General features: G+C 39.7%; 3 protein-coding genes across 6 annotated transcripts; 1 reads left to right on the top strand and 2 right to left on the bottom strand.

The window, feature by feature from the left end:
- Positions 1-1,933: 1,933 nt before the first annotated feature.
- Positions 1,934-2,742, bottom strand: LOC133860769 (uncharacterized). The gene has a single exon (XM_062296382.1). The coding sequence runs from the start codon at positions 2,543-2,545 to the stop codon at positions 2,150-2,152; it is 396 nt and encodes a 131-aa protein (XP_062152366.1). The 5' UTR covers positions 2,546-2,742; the 3' UTR covers positions 1,934-2,149.
- A 4,290-nt stretch (positions 2,743-7,032) lies between these two features.
- LOC133856266 (uncharacterized) lies at positions 7,033-10,568 on the top strand. 4 transcript variants are annotated; one of them, XM_062291479.1, is made up of 3 exons: positions 7,033-7,193; positions 7,387-7,706; positions 9,951-10,568. In XM_062291479.1, the coding sequence occupies exons 2-3, from the start codon at positions 7,560-7,562 to the stop codon at positions 10,311-10,313; spliced, it is 510 nt and encodes a 169-aa protein (XP_062147463.1). In that variant the 5' UTR covers positions 7,033-7,193; positions 7,387-7,559; the 3' UTR covers positions 10,314-10,568. The 4 variants fall into 4 exon arrangements, 3 of the variants coding, with proteins under 3 accessions (XP_062147463.1, XP_062147462.1, XP_062147464.1); XR_009898080.1 differs by having other exon boundaries at positions 7,037-7,193; positions 7,344-7,706; positions 10,136-10,568; XM_062291478.1 differs by having other exon boundaries at positions 7,037-7,193; positions 7,344-7,706.
- Positions 10,569-15,000: 4,432 nt separating this feature from the next.
- Positions 15,001-16,790, bottom strand: LOC133856250 (UNC93-like protein 1). The gene is made up of 2 exons (XM_062291477.1): positions 15,512-16,790; positions 15,001-15,417 (listed from the first exon to the last, which is right to left on the bottom strand). Exons 1-2 carry the CDS (start codon positions 16,669-16,671, stop codon positions 15,186-15,188), a joined length of 1,392 nt encoding a protein of 463 aa, XP_062147461.1. The 5' UTR covers positions 16,672-16,790; the 3' UTR covers positions 15,001-15,185.
- Between the last annotated feature and the right edge of the window lie 2,837 nt (positions 16,791-19,627).

The raw sequence follows: 19,627 nt of genomic DNA, 5'->3' as shown, positions 1-19,627 counted from the left end.
AAAAAAAAAGTAAATGCTGAACCGGACAATAAATAGGATATCAAATGAGTAGGCAATTGTTTACATATGGCTGTATGACTAAAACTGCACATCTGAATATATAAAATAAGGTTAACTTGCACGATCTCCACCTTAAAGTAAAATATTGAATGGACAAGACACAATGCAAATACAACTTACTGCACCAAACACCACAATTCACAAAGGAAGATACAATGCATTCAAGCTCAAGCTAAATTCTGAATCAGAACAAATGTTTGGACAAGTGAAATTATCAAAATGTCCAATCCAACCATGTGAAGATAATTCACCAGTCTAAGGCACTTCTAAGTAGAATTGCAAATAAAAAGTTCATATTGCTTCATATATCTAGTACTTACGACAGAAATTATTTCAAGTTGGATTATTTTCTTTTTAGTGAACCAAAGACGTACTTTGACTTTGAATAAATATATATCCTCGCCCACTGAAAATGGACAATGAGAATCAAATTTTACAAACCTATACAATTTATTTGGACTAAGGTATTGCAGATAAGCCCTCAACCAAGTTACTTCTGTCCAACTACCTTGCTGCTGCATTCCGAATTTCTAATAATCCCATTTAATGCCAATGTTCTACCTGGTAAACAAGTCGTATAAATGTCCATACCCTACGTTGAAGTATAAGCATAACCTCAACTGCACATAACTGGGCTTAATGTGCAATCAATTCGAAGGCACATTTTAAATACAAATATAGGGCCCTTTTTGTTCCCAGGTGAGAGCAAAAGAGCAGCCATGAGAGGATATTTCCAACAATGTGGAGTCAGTTCAATATGAGTCATCTAAGATCCAGCACATAAGTCAATGACAGAGCATTCTGGGTTTTCTTTCTTCAAATTTTGACTACAGGTTAATCGAGTTACCATCTATTTTCAATGGCTAAACACTGGATGGCTTGTCCTTTTCTCCTCGTTCATTTCCCATCTCCAGCCAGAGGACAATTACCCTCATGAACAAACACAACTCATAAGATAAGCCGATTAGTTTACAACTAATGACAGGTCCAGTGAACTACAGATATGTTTCTACACAGTATCTTATATGTGAATGAGAAGGATTCGTCACACGCATTGTTTCCACCTAACTTGCATCCAAAAACCAAACCAGAAAATTATCAAGTTATAAACACAGAAATACTATGTGCCTATAGTCCTTGGACCAAATGGCATCTCCTTCCTAATAAACGAAGGATGGAGGATCAGGTCACGGGTTCATTATTGAGAAGGCGCATGAAATGCATTTATCTATAAAATAAAGTTTCAAAGAACATACTATACTAGAACTCACAAACCAATGTGTATAAAAATGCATAAACAAAATCTGAAAGTCATCACCTATACAGGACACACACAATTATACTACAAAGAGCATCATCCTAGAAGGAGTCAAGGAGCTAAGAATATACAGCAAGGAAGGGAACTTGCCAATTAGAAGTACCTCAGCACATCAACTAAACTAATGTAAGATACCTTTTCCAAAACCCAAATAAAGGAAACTACAAAATTTGAATCTCTTCATCATAAATTCATCAAACCCAAATAAAAAAACCGAGAAAGCCACATCAAAGTTCTTAACTTTTTACCACAACACAGCCAAACATAAATACAAAATTCAAGAAATCCAGATCAAAAGCGTTAGCGTTGTCATAAATTCAAGAACCCTGATTCGTGATAACCATAACGCACAATTTAATTTTGACAAAACTTCGCCCATAAAATCTTTTATACTGGGTCAATTATCTAGATTTTTTTTTTTTTTTTTTGAATATGGGTCAAATATCTAGAATTCTTCACCATCCATAAAAGAAAAACGTTCTGATAACTCCAATATACAACTCGTACAAATTGAACGAAAATGAAAAACAGAATCAAAGCCACAACACAATCACAAAGAAAAGAATGGGAGTTTATACATATAATAAAAAGAATAGGAGGACAATACAAACCCTATCCGTATATATTCGTCTCTTACATACACAAGAAAGAAATGAACCACATGCCTCTCTCTCATACACACGCACACAAATTCTCAAAACAAAATCTTTAACAAAAAAAACTGACCAATCAATCAATCAATGATATGAACCCCAGAGAAGCCCAAGCCCATCAGAGAAGCCCAAACAAGACGGAGAAGCCGAGCACGATGAGCCAGACGATCTGGACCAGAAGGAGGGCCTGGCCCGAGACAGGGCCCGGCTCGCGACTGCCATTGCCGACCTCGCAGAACCCCATCTTGGCGACCGTGGTTCCGGCGCAGGCCGCGTCGGGGCAGCCACACCAGTAGGTCACGCCGTCGGTGCCGCAGACCGGGTTGGGCCGGAAGCAGTTCACGGGGCAGGACGCGGGCTTGGTCTGGATGCAGTCACCATAGTTTTTATCTAAGGATCCAGTGATCGAGGACAAGTAGTCGGATCGAACGGTGGGGACGGAGCTAACGGCGAAGATTATGGCGATGGTTATGATGAGGAAAGAGCATATGGGTTTGGGGAATTGGAGGCGCATGGTGGTTGCCTATTCGCAAAGGCGAGAGCTTTTAGAAATCGCTCAGGATTGGAAAATCCCCAATTCGCACCCTAATTGTAGCAATTAGGGTTTGGGAATTGAGGAACGACGAAGAAGAAAGAACTCAGGATGAAGGGGATTTTGATTTTGTGAGGAAAAATCTTGGTCGTCCAAATAAGGAAAGGTCTTCTTTGGTGTGTCCGTCACACGCTTGGCATCTTTCTTTCGTTTACACTTTACCGTTGTACAGTTGGTTTTTTATTTATTTATTTATTTATTTATGGTATTAGTTGAGGTTTGTTGCTTTCTTCACCTACTTTGTTTGAAGATAGGAATTTGCTCAATTTTGAAGAGAAAAATGCTATAAATTATATTTTTATCTTATTTTTATTGATGTAGTATTGTCCATTTAGTTTGTAGATTAGCTTTTGTTAAAAATATAATTTAAAGATTGATTCATTGTGCCACATCAACAAAATAAAATAAAAATAAGATAAAAATATAATGTTATTACGCTTTTAAATAATAGTACGTGGTTAATTCAAGAAAAATAATTGACTTGCTTGAATTTTTATAACAGTTTTTTTTTATATAAATTAATGTGTCAGTTTAAAATTGGTGAAATAAGTAAGAATATATAGTTTAAAAATAAGCTCTTTTGCATAGTGATAGAGAAAGTCAATCATCATGTTTTGTGTCATACGACAACATATATTTAACTGATGAAGGACACAACCAATTTAACCAAAGAAGTACAATACTTGCCTTTTATTGAAAAAGAAAAAGGAGAAAAAAAAAAAAGAAGAAGAAGGTGGCAATGCCATGGGGAGTACCCCAAAAAGAGCAATCCCCAAGGTGAGAAGTCCAATAAAACCCATCTTAGGTGGTTCAGGCTAGGGGTGTTCAAACGGGGCGGTTATAACCGCTTTAAAACCGTTAACCGCTAACCGCTTTTAAAAGCGGTTATAAATAACCACTAACCGCCTAGCGGAGGCGGTTAGCGGTTATAGGGTTTTAAAAGCGGTTATAAATAACCGCTAACCGCTTATATATATATATATATATATATATATATATATATATATATATATATATATATATATATATATATAAAAAAACTGACCTGAGAGGCGTCGTTTTGGGCATTGCTGAATGCCCAAAACGACACCGTTTTGGTAATATATATAAACCATATTTTCTGAGGTTTAGGTTTCCATTCCATTCCCATTTCCCATTTCATTTTCGTTGCGCCGACGCCGTCTCTACCCTCTCGTCTCTGCCCTCTCGTCTCCGCCGCCGCTCGTCTCCGCTTTCGGTCGTCTCCGCCGCCACTACACTGTAAGTTTCTCCACCCTCTCTCGTCTCTGCATATATTCTAAATGCCTGTTTTGCCGGGGCTGTGCTAATATCCTCGGCCAGTATCTTTCTTCTCTCAAGACTCTCTGTCGACTGAAGTAGTATGGAAGATTATATACTCATCTATTATAGGCCTAGCATATGTATATGGTTCATCAATATCACTCATTCTTTTATTAATTAGTATAACTGTATATATATATATATGCTGGCGAGCTGCTATATATAGTTTCATATATATTCTAAATAGTTTCATGCTTATCCGATGCTTTCCTTTCTTTAAGTCGGTTCGGTCATTCGTTTTGTCTCTCTTTCTTACCCGATTGCATTGACTCATCCCTGCATGTATAAGTATATTAAGAGTTATGTAAGAGTTAGAATATAAGTAGGGAGGTGAAGACTAGAATGGTTTATAAATTTCCTTCGAAATCCCCTTGTAACCATAGATGATGGCATGTTGATGGTGTTTTCTGCAAATTGCTTTTCTGTTTGTTGGTGTTTGCTGCTATGCAGATCTGGTTTTCTGTGGGAGGGGGTTGTGTGTGTATTTGGTTATTGTTTGTTGCATGTGATAGTGGTTTAGCAGGTTTTTTTTCTGTTCAAGTAGTTTCCTTGCTTGGGGATTGTCCTATGCAGGATTTGTATCCAGTTTTAACTGGAGTGTAAGGATGTTGAGTTTTGAGCTTATGAAGGGTTTTTATTCATCTAAAAAAAAATATATGCAGAGAGGAAGAAGAAGAAGATCGAGGAGTACTCTTTAGCCCCTTTGCGGATATTAATTAATTGTAGTTTAATTTCCTATTATATATCATAAATGTTTCATCATTAATAATTACCATTTAGGTATGTCATGTGAGCAATGCCCATAAATGTATTATGTCGTACAATTTGTTGATTTGGAGACCATAGTGTCGCTAGTTTTTGAGTAAGTTCTGGATGGTTGTTTAGATTTATGGTATTATCTGTTATTTATGATTGAGAACCAAAAAGAAATCTCTTGTTTCAATTGATTGATAAATGTGTATATTTGAAATTGAATTTGTAGTTTTTATATTCAAATATACACATTACAGTAATCTCTTTAGTTTCTTCTTATTGTGCATAAGAATTGTTATTTGGATAAGAAATACTCCAATTGACATTCGGGAGTTGGAGGAATTTGTGGAAAGCTTTGATGAAGAAGGTAAATGTTTGTAAATTAGTTGCAACTTTTCATTTGTACAATTATTATTTTTGAAACTTACTTAGTTACTTTTCAATTAACTAAAGCTTCTTCTTTTGTAGATGGCACTCAATCAAGGAACGAAGCATCCTTGGACGGTGACTATGTGGATTTGTAATTTTTGAATTTTGGATTTGTAATGTCTTGGACTATTTGGTTATTTGGATTTGTTTGGTTTGGAATTTGGAGTATGTGCCTATGTGGTTATTTTGGATTTGTAATGTCTTGGAGTATTTGTTTATTTGGATTTGTTTGGTTTTAGAATTTGGAGTATGTGCCAATGTGGTTATTTTGGATTTGTAATGTCTTTGAGTATTTGTTTTGTTTATTTGGATTTGTTTGGTTTTAGAATTTAGAGTATGTGCCTATGTGGTTATTTGGATTTGTAATTTTTTGCTTTTGAATTTGGTTATTTTGGATTTGTAATGTCTTTGAGTATTTGATTATTTGGATTTGTTTGGTTTTGGAATTTGGAGTATGTGGATTTGTTTGGTTTTGGAATTTAGAATATGTTTGGATTAGTAATTTTGTAACAAAGGACAAAAGGCCCAAAAAGTATTAAATTTTTTTCTTGAAAAATCTGTACAAAAAATGGCCCAAAAAATTTGCACAAAAAAAGGCCCAAAAAATCTGTACAAAAAATGGCCCAAAACAGGTGTAAACCTGGCCCAAAACAGGTGTAAAAATAGCCCAAAACCGATTTTAACCCGACCCAAAAACCGGTCTAAACCCGGCCCAAAACCGGAATTCGAAAGCGGTTTCAAACCGCCGGTTATAACCGCTAACCGCCGGTTATAAAAATAACCGCCTCCGCCAAGGCGGTTAGCGGTTGCGGTTGGTAAAATAAAAATAACCGCTAGGCGGTTAGCGGTTGTGGTTTTAGCCAATAATCGCCGGTTATAACCGCTTGTACACCCCTAGTTCAGGCCTATCAAGCTTGAGGGGAAATAATCTTTCTTCCCAAGTTTTCATTCTCAAAAATAATTCTTAAACGATGGGTATAACATTTCATAAAATGATGACACATTTTACTAAAATAATAAATTTTATTTATGATTGATACATCATTTAAAAGTTAATTTATGAATTTTTTTTGTTAAAAAAAATATAGCACTTCTCTTCTCTCTAAACACAACACGAGAAACCACTATAAAAATGGAAGAAATAGTCATTTGCAAGGTAAACAATTTTCTCTCAAAACAGCTATCTAAATTCATTCCTATTTTCTTCCCCTCCAAACAAATACTAACTTAAGCATCTGAATGACTTCCACTGGCCCACATACGAAGACCTTGATTACTTAAAATTTCTCTTTTCTTGAAGGCTTCATTAGTATGGAGTTTGGTGTCCAACCATCTATTAAGGTTTGATTAAACTTATTTTTACAAGAATCCCGCTTTCTTTTTTTGAATTACTAAAAATATCTGAACTAAAGAATTTTTGTCTATTCTATTTAAATAATTTTTTAAAAAAATGAGATTATGTGTGATGCATGAGAGAGAGAAATAAAAATAAGGAAGAGAGAAAATTTTAATAATTATTTATTATTTTGATGAGTGAATAATGCTCACTATTATTGGTGAGTATTGTTTACTTGCCAAATTGGCGAGACCGTTTAGAAACTCATTTTGAACAATTTCAACAAATTAGTTCATAAAAAAGCTAAAAACTCATTTTGATGAATCATTTCAAGAGTGACCTCCTTTTACACCAAACTTGTAGTTGTAGGTTAAAATTCATGATCGAAACAGCCTACCAACTCTCCTAGGCCCTAGCCGAAGCTCACCAACCCAATCAAAAAGCACTTGGGCCATGAGTATTGAGGCCTCATTAAGCCCAAACCCAATCCAAGATCATTATTCAATTGGGCTAATCTTGTTAGTCAACACAACAAATCAATAGGCCTAAAAGGCTAAAACTGGCGATACAACAAAAATTTCTAGGGTTTTGGAAGCGTGCAAAATAGTTATAGGACCGGAATAACTCTGTTTGTCCGAAATCCGGCCGGTTACCGCCGGGTGAGCCGAACCCGGACTTATTTGGGGATCTCGTCGAATTGATTCGTTTTAGGTATATAATATGACCCGATTTATGGTATTTTGGTATTAATTTCAGTTAATTTCTATTGGATTGATGTGAATTGGAGATTAGGGTTTCGGATAGTCCTATTGTGAAATCGAGGTTCTGATTTACATGTTTCAATGTTCAATGAATTTATAGATGAGGCTACTAACTCACAACATGCTCTCCTCAAACATCAAAGGTGTGGCCAACGGCTTCCCTCTCCGCATCGAGGTGGAGAAGGCGATAGAGAAGCAGGTGGAGTTAAACGCCAGCTTCCTCCGAAACGTGTTCCCCAAGATCGAGTGGAAGGTCCTCGTAGATGCCGCCCGGACCATGGGCTACGCGTAGCTCCCTGAGGAGGCCGACTCGTCCATGCTCGACTCTGATGACTTCTTGAACAAGTTCCACCACGCCCTTCTGGAGCTCCACCTCGAGAAGGGCGCACTCGTTTGTCCCGAGACCGCTCGGCGCTTCCCGGTCAATCAAGGAATTCCCAATATGCTGCTTCATGAAGATGAGGTCTGAATCTGATAATTTTATTTAATGCTCCGTTTGTTTCGGCGTAAAATGATTTCTGAAAAATGATTTCGATATTTTACGGTGTTTGGTAGGGGCGAAAATAACGGTCAACGAAAACCATTTTCGGTTTGACCGTAAAACCTTCTTTAATTTTTGGAAAACGATTTACAGTTTTTAAAACCGTAAATCGTTTTCCAAAATTATATTCTTCGTCTTTACACGCACGTTTGATATCTGACTGGTCGAATCCGGCAATAGTCGGTCGTTCGAAAATAGGCAGCACCGGAATTCGGCATCATCAAGTCACTGGAATAATGCCGGCGTCGGAATCCGACCACCGGAATACTACCGGCCACCGGAATCCGGCGACATCCGGCAACTGCGCCGAATGCCGGCGGAATCTGGCCGGAATCCGGCCTGATCTGACCGGGTTCGGACACTGGTCCGGCCGGATCTGGCCAAAATGGCCGGAATCCGGCTTGATCTGACCGGATCCGGCCGGATCTAGCCAAAATGGCCGGGATTCGGCCGGGCCGAAATCCAGCCGGATCTGACCAGGCCCGGAGGTGTGCTGCCGGAATCCGGCCAATCATGCTCGCCGGATTCCGGCGACGGCGACTGGTCATTGCCGAACCAAACGCCGAAAAATATTTTTGAGAAAATAATTTCTTTTGAAATTGATTTCATCGAAAATATTTTGCGACGAAAATCATTTTACGTCGAAACAAACGGAGTATAATCGAAACAAACAGAACATAAGAGGCTTTTGTTTCCTCTTGGTGATTATTTTTGAAGTTCTGTGCAAAAATAGGCGACCTTGTAGATTTTTCGACTCGAATCATTTTTGAATTTAAGGGCTAAAATTAGCTTTTTGTTCAGCTATTCTGTTGGCCATCTGATTCTGAATTTAACTTTTTGATTTGAAAGCTGAAATTTTCAGACACCATTGAGCATTTGAGCTCATCATAGACTCTCACTTATTTTCTACATAATTTTTTGGTTTTTATATCTAATCTCTTAAACCAAGAACATATTTTGTCTCAGTAATACTCTATTTAGATTACCACTAATACTAGAACTTTTTTTTTTTTTTTTTTTTTTTTTTAATGTTTTATCAATATATTTCGGCTATGATTAATTGTTGTGAAAATGCGGATGCGATTATTAGCAATATCTGTATCTACATAATGCGACTATCACTTTTAAGTATACGCATCAGCGTTGTTATTATGATTATCACCCGCTATTCGCACATGCAATTATCACCATTTTAGATTATTATCCAAATCTATATGCAAGCTTAAATAATGCGACTATTACTATATGCAAGCTTGAATAAATTAAGATTTAATTTGTCACATAATTCATGATTATCGGCCATAGAATGTCATTGTTTTATAGAGTTATTGAGATTTTGATTACTATGGTCCACGTTTGTAGACAAGGTTCATTATGAGATATACAATTTTTAATTAATTATATATATATATATATATATATTTGATAAGTCGTGAGTTTTGGCACATGGTTTATGATAATGCATCTAAAATAAGAAGCACAGAAAATAGACAAAATAGAATTCTTGGAACTCGCATTTGCATAGAGTTTGTCTTTGGGAATTTATTATTCGAATAATACACAACCCACCTCCTCGTGAGAGAGAGTTTTAATTTTAGGAGAAGCAAAATAGCGCAGGCTGCCAACCACAGGACCAACTACCATAACTAACTACAACTGTTACTCCATGCCCGCCCACCATGAAAGGTGCAGAAGCAAACTTTGCTGTCCGTACGACAAAGTCAAACGCCAAGACCTTGACCACAAAGCCCATGATTGGCCAAGCTAACATACTCTTGCAGAACCGGCAATTAGCTCCTAAATATATGCATCTAAATGGCTATATTATATTAATTACCTTCTGAGTTCTGATCACCCTCCTCCCACAAAACGTCCTTATTCATACAAGTTAAGGTCTTTCAGTCAGTCACCCACCTCCATACCTCGCCCACCCTTCCCACAAACTTCATCGATAAATGGGAGGCTGTGCGGGCAAGCCCAAGAATTCTGACATCCTTCAGGGGCCACTCCCTGCTGAGGGTTCTGCCTCCCACAACAAGGCAGCTGTGGCCGAGGGCGAGACTGTTGCTCAAGTATGCATTACATTGTGTCCCACTAGATCCCATTATCTTGGCTATTCGTAATAATGCTTCATTGTTTCTTTCATTTACTGATATGTGATTGCAGGATAGCAACAATGGAGGTGAGATACAGACTAGAATGACCTTCACTTTGATAGGCAACTGCGGGAGCAAGGGGTTTTGTGATAGTGTACTGCCCACAACCGTAGTGCATGCACCACTAGTTTGCGCGGAAGCCGGTGAAGCGCCTGCCAAGAAAACAGAGGACAAAGTTGAAACCCCTCCTGTCAGTGAATCCAAGGACAAAGTTGAGGCTGGTAATGAGACCCAAGAGCCGGCAAAGGAGGGGCAAGATGAGGCCAAGGCCGACAAACCAGATGCCGCTCCAAGCTTGGAGGATAAGGTCGACCAACCAGATGCAGCTCCAAGCTCAGAGGATAAAAGTGGTGCACTTCATGCCACTGCATGATGACACTTCAACTTTACAAAAAGAACAAGGCCATTTTCTGCAGCAAGCAGAGGTGTATCACGGTGATGATTGTTGCCTGAATTGAGCCTGGTTTTTTGGAACTCATGTATCAACACCTGGAACAACTGAAAGCTCCCTTTTATTTATGTTACATATGTATGTCCAAATAATTTTTTGCTATATTCCTACTAAACCATTTTTCTGGTTTTTAGGAATCAAATATGTTATTCAAAAGATTAGGCACATATACCATCATTCCTTTCCTTCATATCACTTTTCTTGGCACAATAGACATACTAAAAGGCTATCTTCTGATGAGAAGGAAAAAAGAGAGAGAGAGAGAGAGAGAGAGAGAGAAAATGATGAGACCGAATGAAATCTGAACTGGAATTCTTGCATTTCACAGCTACAATTTTCGTGAATATCTTGGGTGGAATCTCAATGGTACAATAAATCTTTTTAAATCACAACTTATTTTAAAAAGTTAAGCTGATAAGGTATTAGGTGGTTACATCATTCAAAGAAACATTTGTATTTTATCATCTTATAGATTAGCCCACAACTCCAATCCAATTACCAAAAAAAAAAACAAAGAAATATACAATTAAGTGTAAGCACGCCTTTGGGGTCCCTAGTCCTTAAGCTCTAGACATTAACCTCTTTTGAAGATAGAGCAACTACTACTGCAAGAACTATTGAAACAGATCTGTCTGAAAGACAGCACACCTAAAGCAAATTAAGCTCCCATAACCCAAGAGCATAGGCCGTCCCAAACAAATAGTAATGATCATGTATGTCTATCAAATTAATTTCAGGAAAAAGAATGTTTAATGCTTTGGGATGGGGAGTATAACTGCTAAAGTATGATTTCTTATCATTATTTCAACAAGTGAATCATTTGTATTCCACAAAGCATGTAAAGCCAATCACAATATTTAAGCCTCAAATTGTACATGAAAGTTCCATGAGAATTTTTTTTTTTTTATAAGTACGTAAAATTTTATAGAAATGAAAGCGTAAGGCACCCTTACGTACACAGAAATTATACACAGGAGAACCAAAGCTGACCCGAAAAAACCTAAATAAAAAGCTCCAAAGACAAAATCTAGAAACCGAAATAACACCCAAAAGACAACCCACAAAAGAACCCAAGCAACACACCCAAAAAAACAAAGAAAAACCTAAAAACTGAAAGAGCACCAACGAACAACCCACAAGAACTCCCAAGGCATACAACCCTACGACCTAATGGCCTTGTCTTTCCTACACCTCGAAGAAGCTTTAATGTCTCCGTAATTGATGGAACTTTGTAGATTTCGAAGCCCCCTCTTACTTTCGTGTTTCTTGCGCTCTATCATCTTGCCCCAGATTTTAAAGAGCCTCTATCTCTGTTCCTCAGTCACCTCCGGATACATCTCAGAGATCCTCCCCCAAAGCTCTGCCTCGTTCTTCCAAGCCTCCTTCTCCCAATTCTGGTCGCAAACAAAAGGCGGATCCTTCTCCTCTGGAGGCTCTGTAACCTTCTTCAAAAGGAGCTCTCTCTCCGGCATCAACTTCTAAGCCGAAGAGATCTTCTAGCCCAATTCAGTCGTTCCAGCGGATAACGGAGGGGCAACACCAGACTCTGGTACCCGACTAGAAGCCTCCAAACCTTCAGAAAACTTCTTCTTTTCTACTGGTGCAGCAGGGGCTTGAGAGGACAAGGAGGAGGAAGGATCCAACCCAAACCCAACCAGCAAGGGGACAGAACCCGGAGGAGCGAACCCAGAACTGCTAGGCAGTGGGGCAGCAGCAAACCCAGAACCATCGGAAGAATTAGACCCAGCAATAGTCACCGGAGGACTCGCCGGAATCGCAGGGGCAACCAGAGTCACCGGAGGTACCACTTCCGGAACCAGCAAAAGGAGGAAGGTGAAAGGAACGGGCGGCTTAACAGGGGCAGCCTGAGCAACCAAAACACCAACACTTGAGCTACTAGGCTGAGGAGCCGGAGCCGGAGCCGGAAGAGAATCCAGAACCACCGGAGCCAAAGACACCGGCGCCGGAGAAGGGGGAGAAACCCGGGGCTCCTGCAAGCTACTTGACCCAATCCCAGAAGAAGACAAGACCGTAACCAGCCCAGAACCTGCCGGCGACGAGAACTCCGGCTGAGAACAGCGCCCAAAAATGGTCGTCGACACCGGACCCGCAAACTCAGAGGTATCCGACTGGAGCGACGCTCTGAGTTTGGGTTTATTCAAGAATCGACCCAAACGGACCCTCCTATGCTTGGGGCCCCATCCTTACCCAACAGAACGGCCCAGAAATTTCCAGACAGTCCGGCCCATAATTTTCCAGACAGTCCGGCCCAAAGCCAAATTTAAACTCTTCTTACCCAGCGGACGGACACTCAAGCCTTTACCCAACGGATCAAACGACAATTCTCGTGAAATGGATTTATCCGTCAATTCGTGCGGATTCTCCTCCAGCTCAAAGCAGTTGACCGCCACACGCCATCGTCGACCACCCTACACCACGTCTCCGGCAACAAGTCCAACCCACACAGATCGACATCCGAACCCCGTAACCCAGAAACAAACCCATGTTTGACGTGGGGGACAGCATCCCCCTGAACCACAGCCGCATAGGAAGGATGAGACCCACCCAGCCGACTAGACGAGCCACCCAAACAAACCCGAAGGAAACGCCTCAGAGTCTGGCAGTCGGTCCTTAGGACCTAGGAAGGAGATCATCTTCCGCAGCTCACCCGCAACCCGAGCCCAGCCCCCACCTTTACGGCCTTCAAGGAGCCAAATAGCCCCTTTCTGACCCCCTTCAGCGAAAACAAGCACCTCTAAGTAGCGGCCGGACTTATTCTCACCCCCACGAACCATCAAAACTTTCACGTCCTCCCTGAAGTACTTGACAAGATCCCTCACAGAAGCATTCAAAGCCTTTTCAATGGTAGCCAACAGCCAAGCAAAAGCTTGGAAACCCAAAAATAAGAACCCGCAGAACCCCTTTCTTCTCTCCTCCAAACGCAAGTTCGCCGGTTCAGACTTAGCCGGAAAGGAGAAACGCTTAGCTTCCACGGAGAAGCACCGCTCCATTCCAGCAAACCGAAGACTCAAACGTCCATCGCCGGAGGAGAGTGCCACCCAAACTCAAGACCCACCAGCCGAAGACCCAAAACGAACAACTATCTCTCAGAAACTAACCTCGCGCAGCAACCGTGGTACAGGAAGTGGAGAGAAAGACGAAGGAGGTCCAGAAGAGAAGAAAATTTGTGTACCATACATATGTTTATGAATCTGCTTTACGCTCTGAAATGTTTTGATTTAACTGATGTTTACATTATTTCCATGAGAAAATTAAATTCTCGCAGAACGAAAATGTACGTACTTTCACTATAATTCTCAAGAAAATAGAATGAACTGGAAGTCATAATCCTTCATTTTCTATAATAAAAGAGTTCGTTCCTAAGGTTCTCATCCATGCAGCATGATTGGTGACTGTAAACAGGCATTACAGGTGAGGGCTGTGCTGCAGCCCCAAGATAAAAACACAATGGTGGCCTTCTGGAAGATTTTGACATCGCTTCTTTCCCACAGGTGATTTAGGTATATACTACAAACTACAAAATAATACTTGTTAGTCAGTAGCTGGAGTCCAGCTCCCTAGTCCCTACCACTACCCCCAACAGACCGAAGAACGGGTGAGAATGGCCATCATCCAATCATGTTAGAGTGGTATAGGGGATCCTTTTGGTTTTGGGGAAAAATTAAATAGGGCAGGGTCCAAGGCTTATTATTATGTTGGCAAATTCCTTTGGGAGTGCGGTCCTTTTTGTCCATGTTCCACCATGGTCTAAAATCTTTGTTGTATCAAAATACTAAGATAAATCTACAAATCCAATGGTCATAATGGATCTCTGTCACAAGTGCCAGCCAAGTTGTTCAGTTCAGCTATCATCTGTATCCCCATAGAAACCTAATAACTCAACTAAAGAGAGCCTTAAATTCCACTCTTTCCTGCATATATGTCTCAATTCAATACCATACTCTTTAGTACCCTGCTAGATGACAATTCCAACCAGGATCCAAGAGAAATATATAGCAAAATGAACAGAGAACTCTCATGCATTTTAAATTTTCAAATTGACGACATTGAGCAAGAAAGTACTTCTTCGTTTCCAATATTTCTAATCAGGGCTGTTATGGCCATCTCCCATCAGGTCAGAAGCTGAGTGAATCTCTATCAGAGTACTAGGAAAAACATACATGGAATCAGATTTTATTAGATCACTAGGCAAAAAAATATATGTGGAATAAGCTCTTTCAAGGGAACAAATAAAAAGATTGCATAGGGCTTTGCTTGTTTATTAACCAGGTATTTCTAAAGCATATATGGGTACTGGATATTCTCTCAGCCAATCAATCCATCTGATTGTCCACTAAAAAGGGGCCTACTTTTAGTGATCATGGCAGAGGTATGGAAAGCTAGTGATATAGCGTCTCAAACTTCTTTTTTTTTTTTTTTTTTAATATGTTGCAATACATGCACCACTGGTTATAAGCCAAGCTACTTCAAAGTACTCCCGAATTCGCAAGGGGTACCTGGATGGATGGGATAGTGTTCCTCTTCTGGCCGTCTGGTAAAAGCCACCCACCAGAATTCTATTTATAAAACTAAGCGAAAGAAGAAGAAGGGACAAATATTCTGCACAGAACATTACATTACCCTGTAACTTGATTAATGACAGTAATAAATAGCATTTACACCCGAAGATGAATTTTTCAACTTCCTAACATATAGAAGACATTATGGAGAACACAAGAACAAAGAGAGAGAGAGAAAGAGAGAGACAAGAATTCAACCCCTCCATAATCATTGTCATGTATTGGCAGGCTTAGCTGAAGTAGGAGTAGCCTCCTCTGTAGTTCCCTCTTCAGCCCCCGCCTCATCCTTCACGGCCAATATGACAAGAACCACCAATAATGGATAAGCGACTGTAGTGAGGCACCAATTCACAATCAACTGGGACATGAAAGAGACATTGTGTGTATCAACTTGCCAAGCAACCGCTGCTCCAGCACTCTGCACTCCCTTATAAAACCCAGAATACCTGCAATACAAGAACAAAATTTTGTTAGCATCATAGAACATGCGCAATAATAATAAACATGCCATTGCCATAAATGATCCATCATATCCATTACCTGCTAAGGATTTCAGAATCATTCGCCAAGGCTCCAATCACCCAGTAAACCATGCTTTGGAACATGGCATCCAGCAATCCATAACTAAAATACAAGACGAAGGGCCCTGCGTAATCGGCACCTGAGTCCTTAAAATCAAACAACTTCTCCAGCTTGTCACCGCGCGAGTATCTGAGCTGGTTGGCAAGACCACCAGCCCAAATAGCAGTCCCAAGGACCGCAACCACAGATATCCCAACAAACCCCCTCATCCTCCTGCTCTGAAAACTGAAGTCCATTATGTAACCAATCCCAACCGAGCCCAACATCTGAGCACCCCAGTAGAACACGTTGTTAAACCCTCTAGTCCTCAAATTGAACAACTCTCCATTAACGTTGTTGAATTGGTATGTGTAGAAAAAGTTGCTGGACCAAGCGGCGGGTACTATGAGCAGCATCTTCCAGTTTAGGAACAACTTCAAAATTTCAATCGACTCAGTCCTAACGTTGGAGTACTTGATGTTACTACACCGAGTCCCATCATTACGAACCACCTTACTGGGTGGCAAAATCGCCAAAGAAATAAGCGCCCCGGCCGCCATGAAGGCCATGAAACCGATATAAGTGCCATCGTTAACCGAAGCGGCTTCGCCACGATGATAGTTGAGAATGAAAGGAATAAGGCCACCAATGACACCACCCATGTTGAAGATACTCCAGAAGAGCGAGATATATGTCCCTTTACGGTGCGTTGGTGGGTAAGAGGTCATGATAGCGCCCTGTGCGGCCCAGAGGAGGCCCGCCCCGACGCCCAATAGCGCGCCGGCAACAATGGCGAAGTCCTGGTGCTCGTGGTGATTGTAGTAGAGGAAAGAGCCGGCATAGAGGACGTAGGTGGAGCAGCCGGCGACGAGCGTGAGTCGCGGCCCCAGGATGTTGTAGATGCCTCCGCCGAGGATGCCGAAGACGGCGAATGTGGTGTAGAGCGCGGTGTTGGCGTTGTTGACGACCTTGTGGTCGACCTGGCCGCCACCGCCCATCCCTGATAGCGCGTTGAACATGCCGGGGCAGCAGAAGCATACCAGGCCTATAAGGGACACTTGGACAAGGGGTGAGTTGTACCTGAACGTGGATTTGTTGGGGGCCGTGGCGGCCAATTCTTCATCTCCTTCAAAACCCATCAGAGATTTAAGATTGTTTTTTCCCGAGGCTTTGGAACTGAGAATTGAGAATTGGGGATTAGACAGTCTGTGGGCGTTTGAGGAAAATGAAGAAGAGTCGTGAGTTGTGAAGCCCTGAATTTAAAAGGGGGGGGGGGGGTGTGTGGGAGGCGTTTTGGGTCAAATTCGTTAACCGGTAAAAACTGCCTGATTACTATGATTAGCATTTTGGAAGGGAAAAAATTGGTAAACACAAGCACTTATGATGGGGGCGTTTTCAATTCCAACCAAACAACTCAAAGTCTGAAACAAAAATATTTGATAAAAAAAAAAAAATGAAACAAGAATAGGTATTCTGAATACCTCTTCGGCTCTTCTCCAAACTCCACTAAACCACCCCTCTTCGGCTCTTCACCAAACATATTTGTTGTAATCATATTTTTGGAGATGAATGATGATAAATGTTGATGGCTTATGGCTTTTTGTTTTCAACTTCAACTTGTGTTTGAGTGTTTCGCTTTGGCCTTTTTGGGGAAGGACCAGATCGGGGGGTTCCGTAGGGATGGGTTCAAGTGTCTAGGGGTTATATGCAGTAGGACGGAATTTAATAATATTTTCGGTGCAAACGAAAATAGAAGAGATGCCAAAAATAATATTGAAGCAAAGCCATTTGATTATAAGTTTACCTGTTTGCAGACAATGGAAATACAAAAGAAAAGACTTGATCGTCAAACCAAGAGTTTATTTTATTTTATTTCCTTATTAGAATTAAGACTTTATTTCCTTTACTTATTAGGACTAGATTTGCTTTATTTATTTGATTTCCTTTTAAAATAAGTTTTACTTTTACTATTAGAATAAGGTATACTATTGCTATTAGGAAAGGTTTACTTTTACTACTAGAATAAGGTTTACTATTGCTACTAAGAATAGGTTTATTTTTTTTACAAGTATTTCTCTCCTATAAATAGGCTTGCTTATTATGTAAAACTAAAGAATCAATTGAATTGTTATAAAATCAGAGAATTCTCTCTCAAATACTCTGCGGAGTTTTATCTTTCTTTTAGCCTGCGGGCTTGTATTATCTTTTGGGGTAGAAGACGAAGACGCTTCTCCTTGCAGAATCGAAGACGCTGTTATTTGATTAGTTACCTTAGTCTTCCGCTACGTCAGTTGGTATCAAAGCAGGCTTTATCCTGATCATGACCAATCAGCGCAACGGTGACAAACTTCTCCAACAACGCCGCTTGTAGGGGAGGGGCTCTTTTGAGAGCCAAATTCATGGGGTATCCGAGTCGGCGTTATCCGGGTTCAATGGCCAACTTATATCACAGTAATAACTTCTATAATGATGCCTTTTCCAACAATGAGAATCCCTTTAACGACACTGCTCGTGACAGGGAAGCTTTTTGGAGAGCTGAATTCCAAAATTCCAACCGATCATGCAAACGATGCTATAGGAGATGCGACAGACGCGAAAGATGATGGAGCGCATGCTCATGGGTCCTATTCGTAATCACAGGTACAATGATACCCATGTTGACTATGGGATCCGAGTGAGGCATACTCGTCACCAACGACTTGCACCCATAAACCAACCACCGGTCTATGAAGATCTTAGCGATGATGATGTAAGTTGCGTTCAACCCGTTTCTAACCATATTTATGAATTTCCAAATAGGAAACCCATATATGAAGATAATGTTAGTTACGGTAAAAAAGTGGAGTTGTCGTTAGAGGAACAATACGTGCAACTATAACCATTGGTTCCAGCTACTGTACCAGTGAAAGAATATCCACCACAAGCGCAACTCATCACGATCACCACAGAAATAAATCACAATCGTGATTCGTTTGACGAAGAAAATCAAATTGAAGATGACATCAAAGAAAAAATATTTGGAGAAATTATTATGAAAGAAGACGAAAAGGAAAAGTCATGTCTTAGTGCTATCTATGTAGATTTCTCCAAGTATCTTTCTCCGGAAGAGCCTCGTATGACTTATCTCAAAGAAAACTCGAGGACGAGTTTTTTTCAAGTGGCGGTGTCTGATGTAGGACGGAATTTAATAATATTTTCGGTGCAAACGAAAATAGAAGAGATGCCAAAAATAATATTGAAGCAAAGCCGTTTGATTAGAAGTTTACCTATTTGCAGACAATGGAAGTAGAAAAGGAAAGACTTGATCGTCAAACCAAGAGTTTATTTTATTTTATTTCCTTATTAGAATTAAGACTTTATTTCCTTTACTTATTAGGACTAGATTTGCTTTATTTATTTGATTTCCTTTTAGAATAAGTTTTACTTTTACTATTAGAATAAGGTATATTATTGCTATTAAGAAAGGTTTACTTTTACTACTAAAATAAGGTTTACTATTGCTACTAGGAATAGGTTTACTTTTTCTACAAGTATTTCTCTCCTATAAATAGGCTTGCTTATTATGTAAAACTAAGAATCAATTGAATTGTTATAAAATCAGAGAATTCTCTCTCAAATACTCTGCGGAGTTTTATATTTCTTTTAGCCTGCGGGCTTGTTTTATCTTTTGGGGTAGAAGACGAAGACGCTTCTCCTTGCAGAATCGAAGACGCTGTTATTTGATTAGTTACCTTAGTCTTCCGCTACGTCAATTATCTTCAAAAAAAAAAACAAAAAAAAAAACTATTCTTTTTGTTTTACTTTTATGGAAGTCTCTATAGACTAAAAAACTAAGCTCTTTTTTTTTTTTTTTTTTTTTTTGTGTTAAAGAAAGTGACTTTTGTGATTTGTTTAGTGATTGGTTTGTCATTGAAGGGTTACAAAGTACTTTTATTTATTTATTTTTTATTTTTCTCCTTGTTAATTGTAATTGTTTTGTGCACTGTATAAAGATAAACTTTTGAAAATCGTCGATTTAATCTATTTTTTACGATACAGACAATAATTAATTTACAACATAGAGGCGGTACAAAATCACTCAACGCAAGTCATACT

This window comes from Alnus glutinosa, chromosome 1 (assembly GCF_958979055.1).
Source record: "Alnus glutinosa chromosome 1, dhAlnGlut1.1, whole genome shotgun sequence".
In the NCBI taxonomy this organism is placed as follows: Eukaryota; Viridiplantae; Streptophyta; class Magnoliopsida; order Fagales; family Betulaceae; genus Alnus; species Alnus glutinosa.
Note: the sequence above shows the minus strand (reverse complement) of the source record. Positions and strands in the feature narration are given on the sequence as shown.